Here is a 14,144-nt window from a genome sequence, read left to right on the forward strand (position 1 = left end):
ATAGCCAACAGATCGCACTCACAGATGTAACCTAGTAGTTCATAGGTATCAGAATATTTGACATTCTGCGGCAGATGGACCTTTAGAAGATGCCAACTGATATTAGTTCCTTCTGGAAAGTGTTGCCTTAGAGCTGCGTGTGTGTGTGTCTGTGTCTGTTTCTTACTGGAAAGAAAGCCACAATCTCTTAAAGACCCGTCACGGGGCCCAGACCGTTTTCTAAATGTAGGCCTATTTTAAAAGGAGGTACCCCCATGTCCAGTCTGATTCATCCCCTGTCTCCTGTTTAATGAAAGGAGTTGTGGCCGGGTCTGGGGCAGGCGAAGGTGGGGGACGGACAAAGGCTGCATGTGGCTCTGGCTCGTTATGCTGCAGTTAGGCGGAGGGCTGTGTAAGAGCAGCGGGGGTTTGGGTCCGTACAGGCCGGCTTACGAGCACAATACACCCGGTGCTGCTTAAAGGGATGTCCTACCATGCCATTATATTGCCACTGCTAACGAGCGCTTCATACGCCTTTGATATAATCTCACTATTGAAATCCGTATAAATCTCCCTGCGTTTACAGCCAAATCCTATTTGTTACGGGTGTATGTGACTGTGTGTGACTGGCGGGGGTGAGTGAGTTTTGTCTCTTCACCTGCGCAGCTCTGTTCTGGCAGACGAGGTTATGGAGAGAGGCGCGCAAGGCGCTGACACGCATGTTAAATAGCCCCGGTACACCGGCTTTCATTAACGAATCTCCACTCCCGCTCACACAACATCTCGTGGGCTGAGGCAGAATTAGAATAAAATCAATGTTTAAGTAGATAAAGTGGATATAGCCGTTGCTATTGAGTCAAATCTGATCTGATAACAGTTATTGGATTACACACGGGGGAAATTAATCAAAATATCTACACAGCTCTTGGTGAATAGAGTTATGGAATTATGAATGACAATAACATAGCCATGCACATTGGACAACCATCACAGAAAACTGGTGTGGTAGCCTACCATTTCTTCAGGATTTGGTGAGAGAGGTGCTGCAGATAAACGAATTTGTCCTCTAAAAGGGTTTAGGGGCTCTTTGGGTTGATGGGACAGGCCTATGTAATACATTTCCCCCTAATAATTGGTCCTTTAGAAGAAGGGATGGATAGGCTTCTGTTCAGAGCTCCCCAACCAAACGTATCAATATTCTGGTGAAGAAACTGATATGACCCAGGGGATAATGCATCAATAGCCCAATGATCCAATACGTTTTAGGCTGGCATAGAGTAGAGAGCAATAGACGAGGTCCTATAGCTATGCCCATAATGACGAATGTTTTTCTTTATAGGCTACTGTAGGCTAGCTACTGTCTGTTACCCGAGTGCTTTGTCCTCTAGCTCAGGGGCAGTGCGCATCTTCTCTGTTCTCCACGTGTGTTTGTGCGCAGACTCATTTAACAGACCAACCAACATAAACAAGCAACGGAAACTAAACATTTTAAATCAAGCCGAACGTTGAGCCCACATTGCTGTGCCAACTTTCTCCACACAGTCCAGGAATCTCTAAACAGGCTTAGGGGTCTTTTAGAAGTCCGCTTTTCGTTTTCAATGCGTGGATTGGTCACAGTGCAGCTCATTTGCATGCGCTGCTCGTATAAATCCTCCCGCCACTGCAGCCCTCTCGCGCTGGGAGAGCAAACCTCGGAGAGTGCACAGCGAGAGAAAGAGACAGTGAGCGCATTCTAAAATCAAGGGCTTATTATCTCAGCATCCTAATTAGAAAACTGGCGTGCCCAACGAGAGAGGGCGAAATTCAACTTGATAAGTGCTTTTGTTTAAATAAATAGTTGAGTTAAGTGCAGCCAGTTGAGTGGATTTTAGTTGTGTTAAATCGGCAGAATGGGTATGAGAGGGTGGAACTGGTGGGTGCTGGTGGGCACCTCACTGGCTGTCCTGTCCACTCTCACGCAGGGAAAGACAGTGAAGTATGAGACATTTGAGGAGGACGCCCCGGCGACTGTCATTGGAAACTTGGCCAAGGACATTTCATCCAGCCCCTCCTCGGGCTCCAAGACAAATTTCAGGATGATGAAGCAGTTTAACTCGTCTTTTATCCGTTTGAGGGAGAGCGACGGACAGCTGACAATCGGAGAGAGAATTGACAGAGAGAGAATCTGTAAACACACCCTTCACTGCCTCGTCGCCTTTGATGTTGTCAGCTTCTCCAAAGAGCAGTTCAAACTCATCCACGTCGAGGTAGAGGTCAAGGACATCAACGATAATTCCCCCGAGTTCCCTCGGAAAGAGTCGAGTCTGGAGATCTCCGAAAACACAGCGGTGGGCACGCGGATCCCGTTAGACTTCGCTGTGGATGAGGACGTGGGGTTGAATTACATTCAGAGCTACCAGATCTCCGTTAACAGTCACTTCACCATAGACGTGCTCAGCAGAGCCGACGGGGTTAAATATGCGGAGCTCGTGCTCATGAAGGAGCTGGACCGTGAGACTCAGGCTTCCTATGCGCTCGAGCTGGTTGCTATGGACGGCGGCAACCCGTCCCGCACGGGAAAGACGCGCATCAATGTCAAGGTGAAAGACTACAATGACAACAGCCCGGTGTTCGACAGGAGCAGTTTCACAGTGGACCTCCCTGAGGATGCACCAGTAGGGTTTCTCTTACTGGACCTGAACGCAGAAGACCCGGATGAGGGGCTGAATGGGGAGGTGGTGTATGGGTTCGGTCACCAGGTGCCATCCGAGATAAGACAACTTTTCAGAGTGGACCGCAAAACAGGACAGCTCACCCTCGAGCGCCCCATTGACTTTGAGAGCAAGAAAACGTACGAATTCGACGTCCAGGCGACTGACCTGGGTCTGAACCCAAGCCCGGCCATCTGTAAGATAGTGGTGCAGGTCCAGGACGTTAACGACAACGCGCCAGAGATCTCCATCACTCCTATGACGTCCATCACGGCTGGAATCGCCTATATCACGGAGGCTGCATCGCGCGAGAGTTTTGTAGCGCTAGTCAGCACCTCGGACAGGGACTCTGGTGCTAATGGACAGGTGCACTGTACGCTCTATGGCCACGACCACTTCAGGCTGCAGCAGGCGTACGAGGACAGCTTCATGATCGTGAGTACGAGCCTGTTGGACCGGGAGAAGATCCCTGAGTATAATCTAACAGTGGTGGCAGAGGACTTGGGCTCCCCACCGTTCAGAACCATCACCCAGTACACCATCCGGTTGATGGACGAGAATGACAATGCCCCTGTGTTCAGTAAACCTGTGTATGAAGTGGCAGTGGTGGAGAATAACGCCCCGGGGGCCTACATCACCACTGTTGTCGCCAGGGACATGGACTTGGGCCACAACGGGAAGGTGAGCTACAAGCTCGCTGACACCTACATCATGGGCTCCCCGGTGTCCACGTTTGTCTCACTGGACCCTGCAAGCGGCTCCCTTTATGCACTCAGGAGCTTCAACTATGAAGTCATGAAACAGCTTGAGCTCCGCATCACAGCCAGCGACGGTGGGTCCCCGCCCCTCACCGGAACCACAAGCGTTCATGTCAGGATAGTGGACCAGAATGACAACGCACCTGTCATCAACCAGCCCGTGCTCAATAATGGGTCAGCTGAGATTCTGCTGCCCCGGGACGCGCCCTCAGGCTACGTCATCACCCGGGTGGAGGCGCGAGATGCTGATGAGGGCGTGAACGCAGAGCTGTCCTACAGACTGGCCTCTGGAGAGAGTTCTGTGTTCTCCGTTAACAAAGCTACCGGGGAGGTCTACCTCAACCGCGAGCTCAGCCACAACGTGGACGAGACCCTGCGCATGACCGTCACGGTGAGTGACAACGGGAGACCTGCGCTCACCGCCACCGCTACGCTTCACTTCCTCATCATTGTGGGTGCCCCGCCGAGCGACAGGACCGTGTACTGGGCAGGCAGCGAGGAGGCGGGGGAGCACGCACAGTGGGACCTGTCAGTGGTGATTATTGTTGTCCTGGCGGGGAGCTGCACGCTCTTGCTGTTAGCAATCATCCTCATTGCCACCACCTGCAACCGGCGGAAACGGGACAAGACTGGAGATGACACCGACTCGTACGGGGAGAAGGAGACCCTGGAAAGGGGCAAGAACAACAGCGACAACCCACTGCTGCCGCTCCATGGAACCGTGGGAGGGTTTGAAGCTCACACCTTCTCTAGCCAGCCGGGGTTTACCGGGGGACACACTGGCAGCAGCGACCTGTGCTCCGCCTCAGAGGATGGGAGCGAGGCACCATGCGTCTATGAACCGGACAGCAAACCCAAGGTGAGATGCTGTTTTTAATCTAGGCCTACCACCTCTCTCTCTCTCTCTCTCTCTCTCTCTCTCTCTCTCTCTCTCTCTCTCTCTCTCTCTCTCTCTCTCTCTCTCTCTCTCTCTCTCTCTCTCTCTCTCTCTCTCTCTCTCTCTCTCTCTCTCTCTCTCTCTCTCTCTCTCTCTCTCAGCCACATACAGTGCTATTGTATTGTGTTGCTGTCCATGGTGCTGAACTATGTGTGTGTTTCTCTCTCTGCTCCACAGGGCTACTCCACTCTGCCCGGCTACGGTAACGGCTACAATAACGGTAAAGAGGCGGTCAGACCAATCACCATCTGGAAGGGCAACTCCTACACCACCATCTCCGCGAGAGACCCCGCGTTCAGTGGGAAGGACAGCGGGAAAGGCGACAGTGACTTTAACGACAGTGACAGCGACATCAGTGGCACCGATCTGAAGAAGGAGGGGGTACCGGTACCCCCCATGGGCGGCCAGAGTGGTAAGAGACACTTCTATTTCTTTATCATCATAACCATTACAGTCATTTGAATGAAATCGGTGTGTATGGAGTTTTGCTTTTATGTTTGGTCGCACAAGTAGCTTAACCTCTTCCCCTCCCTCCTCTCTCTCTCAGGTCTATGGGCATGTACCAGTGAGTGTAAGGTTCTGGGCCACTCTGACCGCTGCTGGAGCCCCTCAGCTGTCCGTGCTCACATTGGTCCCTCACCCATTCCCACCACCACCGGCCAGACCCTCTCCTCCTTCAACAGTCTTTCCAAGACCGCCTCGCTGCCCCGCGACTCACTCCGGAGGGACAACTATTACCAGGCGCACATCCCCAAAACAACAGGCCTGCAGAGCGTGTATGAGAAAGTGCTGCATAAGGAATATGACTATGTCCTGGTGACTCCTCCCAGACCCATTAGAGTTCAGGAGATGAGTGAAATCACTATCCCAGTCTACAGTCCCAGCAATGAAGTCTAAAAAAGAACTTCATTCACAGCATTCCAAAAATCTGTTTAATTGATAAAACCATATCAATGAGAATCACATGTTGCTTACAAATGTATGAGATTATTGTGGGAAGAATATGTAAATGAGTTTATATATCCAAAATAATATTTGTGTTTCATTGTAAAAGTCACATTTGGAGTTTTTATCCAATCACTTTTAAGACTATGTTGGACAGATACTGTGTAATTTATGCAAGGATTTGTACATAAAGAGAGTTTATTTTTTATAAAAATCCTAATTAAAAACCGAAGATGTGTACATATGAATTGTAATTATACTTGATTCTAAGGCATGACTACTATTTAAATGGCCCAGAAACCAGGGTTTGAGGCAGGAGACCCAATGTATCAAGTTGATAACTATGTATGAATAATAATTGTTTAGATTTTGTATCACGATATTCGAAAGAAAATAAAAGTTGAAATACCTTTTTGAAACGTTAGTAATCTTGTCCCACATGACTTCTGTTCACTCATGCATTAGCCTATTTGTGCAAGACATGCTACTCTTAGTTTTAGAGGAATAAGGTAGCTAAATAAAAAGGGCTTCTATATTATTAAACAGAGGCATAATCCTTCATCAAGGCATTATGCTCCTTCTGACAATTAAATTAATAGCCCTATCTATTCGGCAATTTGGAGCAGAGAGGTGTCGCTATTATAAAAGCTGTGAGCTCAGTAGTTGACGTTCAGTGACAGGACAGTTTAGGAGTGAGGGATGAAATAACACCGAAAAGTGAATACAATCGGCGAACCCCGTCTAGTCATCTCGTCCACATTTGATTGATGATTGACTTTGACTACTGCCAATAAAACGATATGGCAGTCTAGCCAACGTGCTCGCTAGAGGCAAAAAATTGTAACCAATCAAGCTAATCAATCAGATTAAAATGTAACTGAATCCTCTGAGCATATTATAGTCTCTAGGGGTTACTTTCTCTGTCAGAAGAGTCTAATAGAGTCTGTGGACCACCTCAAGGCGTATAATCATAATCAGTTGTGCACACTACTCAATCAAAACACACCGTGCCAAATGCGCGCCGATACATAAAAGCGCGCTTGGTACATTTAGATAGGGAACTGTTTACGCATCGATTGACTATCGCCTATAACCACATGCTGTAATGAATATGTTTGGTAATAAAACATGTCATGATGGCTCAATCAGTGCACATAAGCATTTGGGAGGGAATTTCACAGGATCCACCGCTGACCTTAGGCACGGTTAGAACTGAGCGAGAGAGATGAGAGATGAGAGATGAGAGAGAGAGAGAGAGAGAGAGAGAGAGAGAGAGAGAGAGAGAGAGAGGAGAGAGAGAGAGCAAATGTGAGTGAGAGGGAGAGAGAGAGAGAGAGAGAGAGAGAGAGAGAGAGAGAGAGAGAGAGAGAGAGAGAGAGAGAGAGAGAGAGAGAGAGAGAGAGCAAATGTGAGTGAGAGGGAGAGAGAGAGACTACTGTAAGAGCAGCTCAGGTATCCCCTCTGACTCTCTGACAGCGCATTGTATGTTCCAGGGTGATTTGAAGAAAGGCTTCCTTCATAACATCGTCCTACTCTGCATTCCTTGTGGAACCCCTGTTCCGAGGCAGGGCGCGAGGCCAACAGAGTGACAGAATTTGAAAACGCACATACCTTCCACGGTGTCGTTTCCCAGGCGGGTAATATAACACGCCTCGCGCATGAATGGGCAGTTTTGTTCCCACTGCCCACTCCCAGAGAGAAAGAGAGAGGAGAGAGAGAGAGAGAGAGAGAGAGAGAGAGGAGAGAGAGAGAGAGAGAGAGAGAGAGAGAGAGAGAGAGAGAGAGAGAGAGAGAGAGAGAGAGAGAGAGAGAGAGAGAGAGAGAGAGAGAGAGAGAGAGAGAGAGAGAGAGAGCGAGAGAGAGAGTGAGAGAGAGAGAGAAAGAAAGCGCGCGCGAGAGAGAGACCTTTGCTCAGGCTCTCAGACCCATTCGCAGCCATGGCCGGGAGTTCAGAGAAAGTGCCCATCGCCTTTGCGGGACCGGATGACCTGCAACAGTTTATGCCACCGGTAAGCAGCCTATATCATATATCGTTGCTTTAGTTTCTAAATAACAGAAACGTGTAAAGTGTGACAGATAGACTACTCTCAGAAAACTTTGTTTGGACATTCCACGAAGACACCTGCTCATTCTGAGGGAGGTGTTGTGGTTGAGCTGGACTTTTATAAGCGCAACGCATTATAAACACTTTATTAACACTTCTTGAACTCTGTGTAGGCGGCTTTCATGTGTAAATGATTGATGTGTTCATGGCAGGCATACACTGCTGTGGCCGTTAAACCGGCTGCCACCAGCCGCCTGCTGAAGACCGGGATTGTGGTCCTGATCGCCGGGGCAATTCTGCTGCTGTTCGGGGCTATCGGAGCTTTTAACTTCTGGAACAACAACGACAACCATGTAAGCATTTAAACATTAGTCCCTTTGGCTATAGCGAGTTCAAGAGACATTGCTCCTTGAACCAGCCAGCGACTCTTGTTTCTCAAGAGTCTAGAGGTATAGGTGAATGGAAGCCTTGTATGTTTCTGAGACTGAGGGTGGGCGGCTCGTAGGGTCCTGCTGATGTCCCGGGGTCGAGAGGTGTGAGCGAGGTAGGCCTAGGCTACATTAAAAATATATGTTTTTAATCAATTTGGTAGCTTTAGGCCTGCATGAGTTTAAATGCATTGCCTGAGCAAGAATAGCATAATCATTTTGTTGGGAATTTTTCAATGCGTTCAATTGTGTAGGCTTTGGATGCAGGGTAGTGTCTGCCTGTGCCTGTTTTTCTTGCTGTTTCTAGGATGTGGATGGGGGAATGTAAACAAAACTCACCCATTATGAATCTCCCCCCAACCCATTATGAATCCCCGCCCCCCCTTCTGTCACACGCACACACACACGCGCGCACGCGCACATAGTAAACGAAAACTGAAACTAAAATATAAACTAAAATTGGGAAAACCATTTAGAAAAATGAAACTAAAGAAAAAAGAAAAAAGAAAACATTTGAAAAACTAGAACTATACTGAAACTATTATATTTAACTGCAAAACGAACTAAAATAAACTGACCAAAAATATAAATGCGACAATGAACAATTGTAAAGATTTTACTGAGTTACAGTTCATATAAGGAAATCAGTCAATTGAAATAAATTCATTAGGCCCTAATTTATGGATTTCACATGACTGGGCAGGGGTGCAGCCATGGGTGGGCCTTGGAGGGCATAGGCCCACCCACTTGGGAGCCAGGCCCAGCCAATCAGAATGATTTTCCCCCCACAAAAGGGCTTTATTACAGACAGAAATACTCCTCCCCCCTCAGACAATCCCCTCAGACAATCCTGCAGGTGAAGAAGCCGGATGTGGAGATCAAGGGCTGGCGTGGTTACACGTGGTCTGCGGTTGTGAGGCTGGTTAGATGTACTGCCAAATTCTCTAAAACTAAGTTGGAGGCAGCTTATGGTAGAGAAATGAACATTACATTATCTGTCAACAGCTCTGGTGGACATTCGTGCAGTCAGCATGTCAATTGCACGCTCCCTCAAAACTTGAGACATCTGTGGCATTTTGTTGTGTGATAAAACTGCACATTTTAAAGTGGCCTTTTATTGTCCCCAGAACTAGGTGTAATGATCACACTGTTTAATCAGCTCCTTGAAATGCCACACCTGTCAGGTGGGTGGATTTCTTGGCAAAAGAGAAATGCTCACTAACAGGGATGTAAACAAATTTGTGCACAAAATCTGAGAGAAATAAGCTTTTTGTGCATATGGAATATTTCGGGGATTTTTTATTTCAGCTCATGAAACATGGGACCAACAATTTACATTTTGCGATTATATTTTTTGTTCAGTGTAAAGAAAAAAGATGATCAATTATGTTTAGTTTGAGTTTCTTTCTTCTAAACTTCAAAAATCAAATGGGGTTTTCAAGCTGTGTTTTGAATTGGGTTTTCAAGCTTCTGAATCTGGCAGCTAAATGCTGCCAGTAGATGCCAATGTTTCACATAGGCATAGCTTCTGCATGGCTATCACTAGCTTTCACTACCTAACAGGGAAGAAATCCGAGGGCGAGCACGGAGTATGACTGGACCAAGCTAGAACAGCTTCAGAAGTTGCTGGAGCCGTTCGCATGCCACATCGACCAACTTCAAACTGACACCCAGTCGCTGTCTGATGTGATGCCGTGCATTCTAAACCTTGAGGCACACTTACACTCAACTACTGTTGCAAAACAGAACATCTTGTTTGGTTGAACAGAAACACACAAGCTGGCTGGTTGTGAACTGATAGAGTTGTGATGAAGTGTTGTATTGCTTATGCAGTTGTAGCTGTTTTTATTAACCCTATTGGAAGGGGTTAGGCAGTGATACATGTTTAATATTACATAAACATAACATGTCAAATGTGCCATGGCTTCATTTGTTGTTTTTCCTCTCTCTTTCTGTCAGATAATACATATACACAGTCGTATGAAAAAGTTTGGGCACCCCTGACAATTTCCATTTATGAATAATTGGGTGTTTGGATCAGCAATTTCATTTTGATCTATCAAATAACTGATGGACACAGTAATATTTCAGTAGTGAAATTAGGTTTATTGGATTAACAGAAAATGTGCAATCTGCATCAAAACGAAATTAGACAGGTGCATAAATTTGGGCACATCAACAGAAAAATCACATCAATATTTAGTAGAGCCTCCTTTTGCTAAAATAACAGCCTCTAGACGCTTCCTATAGCCTCTAATGAGTGTCTGGATTCTGGATGAAGGTATTTTGGACCATTCCTCCTTACAAAACATCTCCACTTCAGTTAGGTTTGATGGTTGCCGAGCATGGACAGCCCGCTTCAAATCATCCCACAGATTCTCAATGATATTCAGGTCTGGGGACTGGGATGGCCATTCCAGAACATTGTACTTGTTCCTCTGCATAAATGCCTGGGTAGATTTTGAGCAGTGTTTTGGGTTGTTGTCTTGTTGAAATAATTGAAACCTTACCAAATAAATCTATGTCCTGGCCATGAAGTTGTATGGAGTCCTCTAGTGGCCTAAAGCCTGCGTTAGCATGGGCAGCGCCATTGAGGATTTTTGCAATTTTGATTTAGTCAGCTGGGCGGGACTTCTAACTTCATTGACTGATCTCTCCAGATGACCCTGTTGGCATGACCTGATGACCCGGTCGGAGTCGTGACAGCCGGGTCATCAGGAGGGATCAGCCAATGAATTTTACTCGCAAAGAAGGGGCTGCCCATGCTTTCACAAAGGAATGGCACCGAAGGGAATGGCAGCCGTTTTACGGGCTCTTGACCAATTGTGCTATTTTGTGTATTTGTTTGCGCTGATCGTAACTTTTTTTGTACATAATGTTTCCGCCATCGTTACCGAAAAGAGCTTCTGGACATCAGAACATCTGTCACGCCCTGGCTCTGGGGACACTTGTATGTTGAGCCAGGGTGTGCATTTCATTTGTTTATCTAGTATGTGTATTTCTATGTTGGCCTGAGTGGCTCCCAATCAGAGGCAACGAGTGTCAGCTGTCGTTGGTTGTCTCTGATTGGGAGCCATATTTAAACGGTCTGTTTCCCATTTGTGTTTGTGGGATCTTGTTTCAAGTCTGTTTATGTTAGACCGTGAACTGTCACGTATCGTTTGTTGTTTTTGATCGTGTCTCTAATTAAAGAGTATGTTTGCCTACAACGCTGCGCCTTGGTCCTCATCTTTGGTAGACGATCGAGACAGAAGATCCCACCTCGACTGGATCAAGCAGCGTGACGAGGAGAGAGGATGGACTTGGGAGGAGATGAGTGCGAGTCTGGCAAGAGGGATGGAGGCCTTGGCCACGGGTAGGAGTGAAGCCCATACATTTTTTAGGGGGGGGCTAACGCCGTGGACGACGGGGCAGCAGGAGGCCGCCAGGTTACGGGAGTCACTGGTCACCAGGGGGAAGGAGGATGTAGAGGCACGGCGAGAGGTACTGGCGTGTGTTGCCAGTCCGGTCCGGCCTGTTCCTGATCCCCACGTAGGGCCAGTGGTGTGTGTTCCCAGTACGGTCCGGCCTGTTCCTGCCACTCGCACCAAGTCAGTGGTGCGCCATCCAGCCCGGTCCGGCCCGCTTCCTGCTCCCCGCACCAAGTCAGTGGTGCGTTCCGTCAGCCCGGCGCGGCCCGTTCCTGCTCCCCCGCACAAAGTCAGTGGTGCGCGTCGTCAGCCCGGTCCGGCCCATTCCTGCTCCCCGCACCAAGTCAGTGGTGCGTTTCGTCAGCCCAGCTCGGCCCGTTCCTGCTCCCCGCACCAAGTCAGTGGTGCGCTCGTCAGCCCGGCACGCCCAATTCCTGCTCCCCGCACCAAGTCAGTGGTGCGCTCGTCAGCCCGGTCCGGCCCGCTCCTGCTCCCCGCACCAAGTCAGTGGTGCGTTTCGTCAGCCCGGCGCGGCCCGCGTCCTGCTCCCCACACCAAGCCAGTGGTGTGCGTCGTCAGTCCGGCACGGCCCGTGCCTGTTCCACGGTGGCTGGTCGGCACCGGTCAGATGCTTCATGCCGGAGCTAAAGCAATCCGCTCCACCAGTGTGCAGTCCAGCTCCGGCCAGCGGGCCAGACCGGACCAGGGGTACTTTGGGGGTTGGAGAGGAGCGGGGATCAGGCCCGAGCCGGATCCGCCGCCTAAGCGGAGTGCCCACCCGGTCCCTCCCTGTGGTGTTTGGTGGGCGCGGTCGGAGTCCGCGCCTTTAGGGGGGTACTGTCACGCCCTGGCTCTGGGGACACTTGTATGTTGAGCCAGGGGTGTGCATTTCATTTGTTTATCTAGTATGTGTATTTCTATGTTGGCTTGAGTGGCTCCCAATCAGAGGCAACGAGTGTCAGCTGTCGTTGGTTGTCTCTGATTGGGAGCCATATTTAAACTGTCTGTTTCCCATTTGTGTTTGTGGGATCTTGTTTCAAGTCTGTTTATGTTAGACCGTGAACTGTCACGTATCGTTTGTTGTTTTTGATCGTGTCTCTAATTAAAGAGTATGTTTGCCTACAACGCTGCGCCTTGGTCCTCATCTTTGGTAGACGATCGAGACAACATCTATCACTAACCTCGATTTGGACGAGGACTTCTGCTTCAATGAGTTGGAGGCGAAAGGCATATTGATTATCCCGGTCCAGGCCCTAATCTCCGACACTCAAAGAAGGCGAAGACGGAGCTATAGAGCCTATGGCGGCAAATTACTAAATCGCCTCTACCCTCTGTTCTATTGGCGAATGTGCAATCGCTGGAGAATAAACTGGACAAGCTCTGTTCGAGACTATCCTATCAACGGGACATTAAGAACTTTAATTCACTATGCTTCCCGGAGTCATTGCTGAACAAGGACATGGATAATATACAGTACCGGTCCAAAGTTTGGACACACCTACTCATTCCAGTGTTTTCTTTATTTTTACTATTTTCTACATAGTAGAATAATAGTGAAGACATCAACATTATGAAATAACACATATGGAATCATGTAGTAACCACAAAAGTGTTAAACAAATCAAAATACATGTTATATTTGAGATTCTTCAAAGTAGCCACCCTTTTCCTTGATGACAGCCTTGCACATTCTTGGCATTCTCTCAACCAGCTTCATGAGGTAGTCACCTGGAATGCATTTCAATTAACAGGTGTGCCTTGTTAAAAGTTAATTTGTGGAATTTCTTTCTTTCTTAATGCGTTTGAGCCAATCAGTTGTGTTGTGATAAGGTAGGGGTGGTATACAGAAGATAGCCTTATTTGGTAAAAGACCAAGTCCATATTATGGCAAGAACAGCTCAAATAAGCAAAGAGAAACGACAGTCCATCATTACTTTAAGACATGAAGGTCAGTCAATCCGGAGTATTTCAAGAACTTTGAAAGTTTCTTCAAGTGCAGTCGCAAAAACCATCAAGCGCTATGATGAAACTGGCTGTCATGAGGACCGCAACAGGAAAGGAAGACCCAGAGTTACCTCTGCTGCAGAGGATAAGTTCATTAGAGTTAACTGCACCTCAGATTGCAGCCCAAATAAATGCTTCACAGAGTTCAAGTAACAGATACATCTCAACATCAACTGTTTAGAGGGGACTGTATGAATCAGGCCTTCATGGTCGAATTGCTGCAAAGAAACCACTACTAAATGACACCAATAAGTAGAAGAGACTTGCTTGGGCCAAGAAATACGAGCAATGGACATTAGAACGGTGGAAATCTGTCCTTTGGTCTGATGAGTCCAAATGTGAGATTTTTGGTTCCAACCGCCGTGTCTTTGTGAGATGCAGAGTAGGTGAACGGATGATCTCCGCATGTGTGGTTCCCACCATGAAGCATGGAGGAGGTGTGATGTTGTGGGGTTGCTTTGCTGGTGACACTGTCTGTGATATATTTAGAATTCAAGGCACACTTAACCAGAATGGCTACCACAGCATTCTGCAGCGATATGCCATCCCATCTGGTTTGCGCTTAGTGGGACTATCATTTGTTTTTCAACAGGACAATGACCCAAAACACACCTACAGGCTGTGTAAGGGCTATTTCACCAAGAAGGAGCGTGATGGAGTGCTGCATCAGATGACCTGGCCTCCACAATCACCCGACCTCAACCCAATTGAGATGGTTTGGGAGGAGTTGGACCGCAGAGTGAAGGAAAAGCAGCCAACAAGTGCTCAGCATATGTGGGAACTCCTTCAAGACTGTTGGAAAAGCATTCCTCATGAAGCTGGTTGAGAGAATGCCAAGAGTGTGCAAAGCTGTCATCAAGGCAAAAGGTGGCTACTTCGAATAATCTAAAATCTAAAATATATGTTGATATGTTTAACACTTTTTTAGTTACTACATGATTCCATATGT

At 47.8% G+C, this 14,144-nt stretch overlaps 2 protein-coding genes across 2 annotated transcripts in view; both read left to right on the forward strand.

The window, feature by feature from the left end:
- The first annotated feature begins 1,516 nt into the window (after positions 1 to 1,516).
- On the forward strand, positions 1,517 to 5,733 carry LOC121535660 (protocadherin-8-like). The gene is made up of 3 exons (XM_041842910.2): positions 1,517 to 4,286; positions 4,542 to 4,776; positions 4,912 to 5,733. Exons 1-3 carry the CDS (start codon positions 1,869 to 1,871, stop codon positions 5,259 to 5,261), a joined length of 3,003 nt encoding a protein of 1,000 aa, XP_041698844.2. The 5' UTR covers positions 1,517 to 1,868; the 3' UTR covers positions 5,262 to 5,733.
- Positions 5,734 to 7,158: 1,425 nt separating this feature from the next.
- The window catches only part of LOC121535661 (leukocyte cell-derived chemotaxin 1-like), a 28,260-nt gene continuing 21,274 nt past the window's right edge, over positions 7,159 to 14,144 (forward strand). The window contains exons 1-2 of the mRNA XM_041842911.2: positions 7,159 to 7,318; positions 7,566 to 7,706. Coding sequence (XP_041698845.1) covers positions 7,247 to 7,318; positions 7,566 to 7,706 — 213 coding nt within the window. The 5' untranslated portion in view covers positions 7,159 to 7,246. The remainder of the gene's footprint in view (positions 7,319 to 7,565; positions 7,707 to 14,144) is intronic.

This window comes from Coregonus clupeaformis, chromosome 21 (genome assembly GCF_020615455.1).
Source record: "Coregonus clupeaformis isolate EN_2021a chromosome 21, ASM2061545v1, whole genome shotgun sequence".
NCBI classification, from domain to species: domain Eukaryota; kingdom Metazoa; phylum Chordata; class Actinopteri; order Salmoniformes; family Salmonidae; genus Coregonus; species Coregonus clupeaformis.

Bases quoted from the DNA above. Each gene is read 5' to 3' on its own strand.
- LOC121535660 (XM_041842910.2), top strand. From the start codon at position 1,869: ATGGGTATGAGAGGGTGGAACTGGTGGGTGCTGGTGGGCACCTCACTG. The intron at 4,287-4,541 runs GTGAGATGCTGT...TCTGCTCCACAG, and splicing joins AACCGGACAGCAAACCCAAG to GGCTACTCCACTCTGCCCGG. The intron at 4,777-4,911 runs GTAAGAGACACT...TCTCTCTCTCAG, and splicing joins CCCCATGGGCGGCCAGAGTG to GTCTATGGGCATGTACCAGT.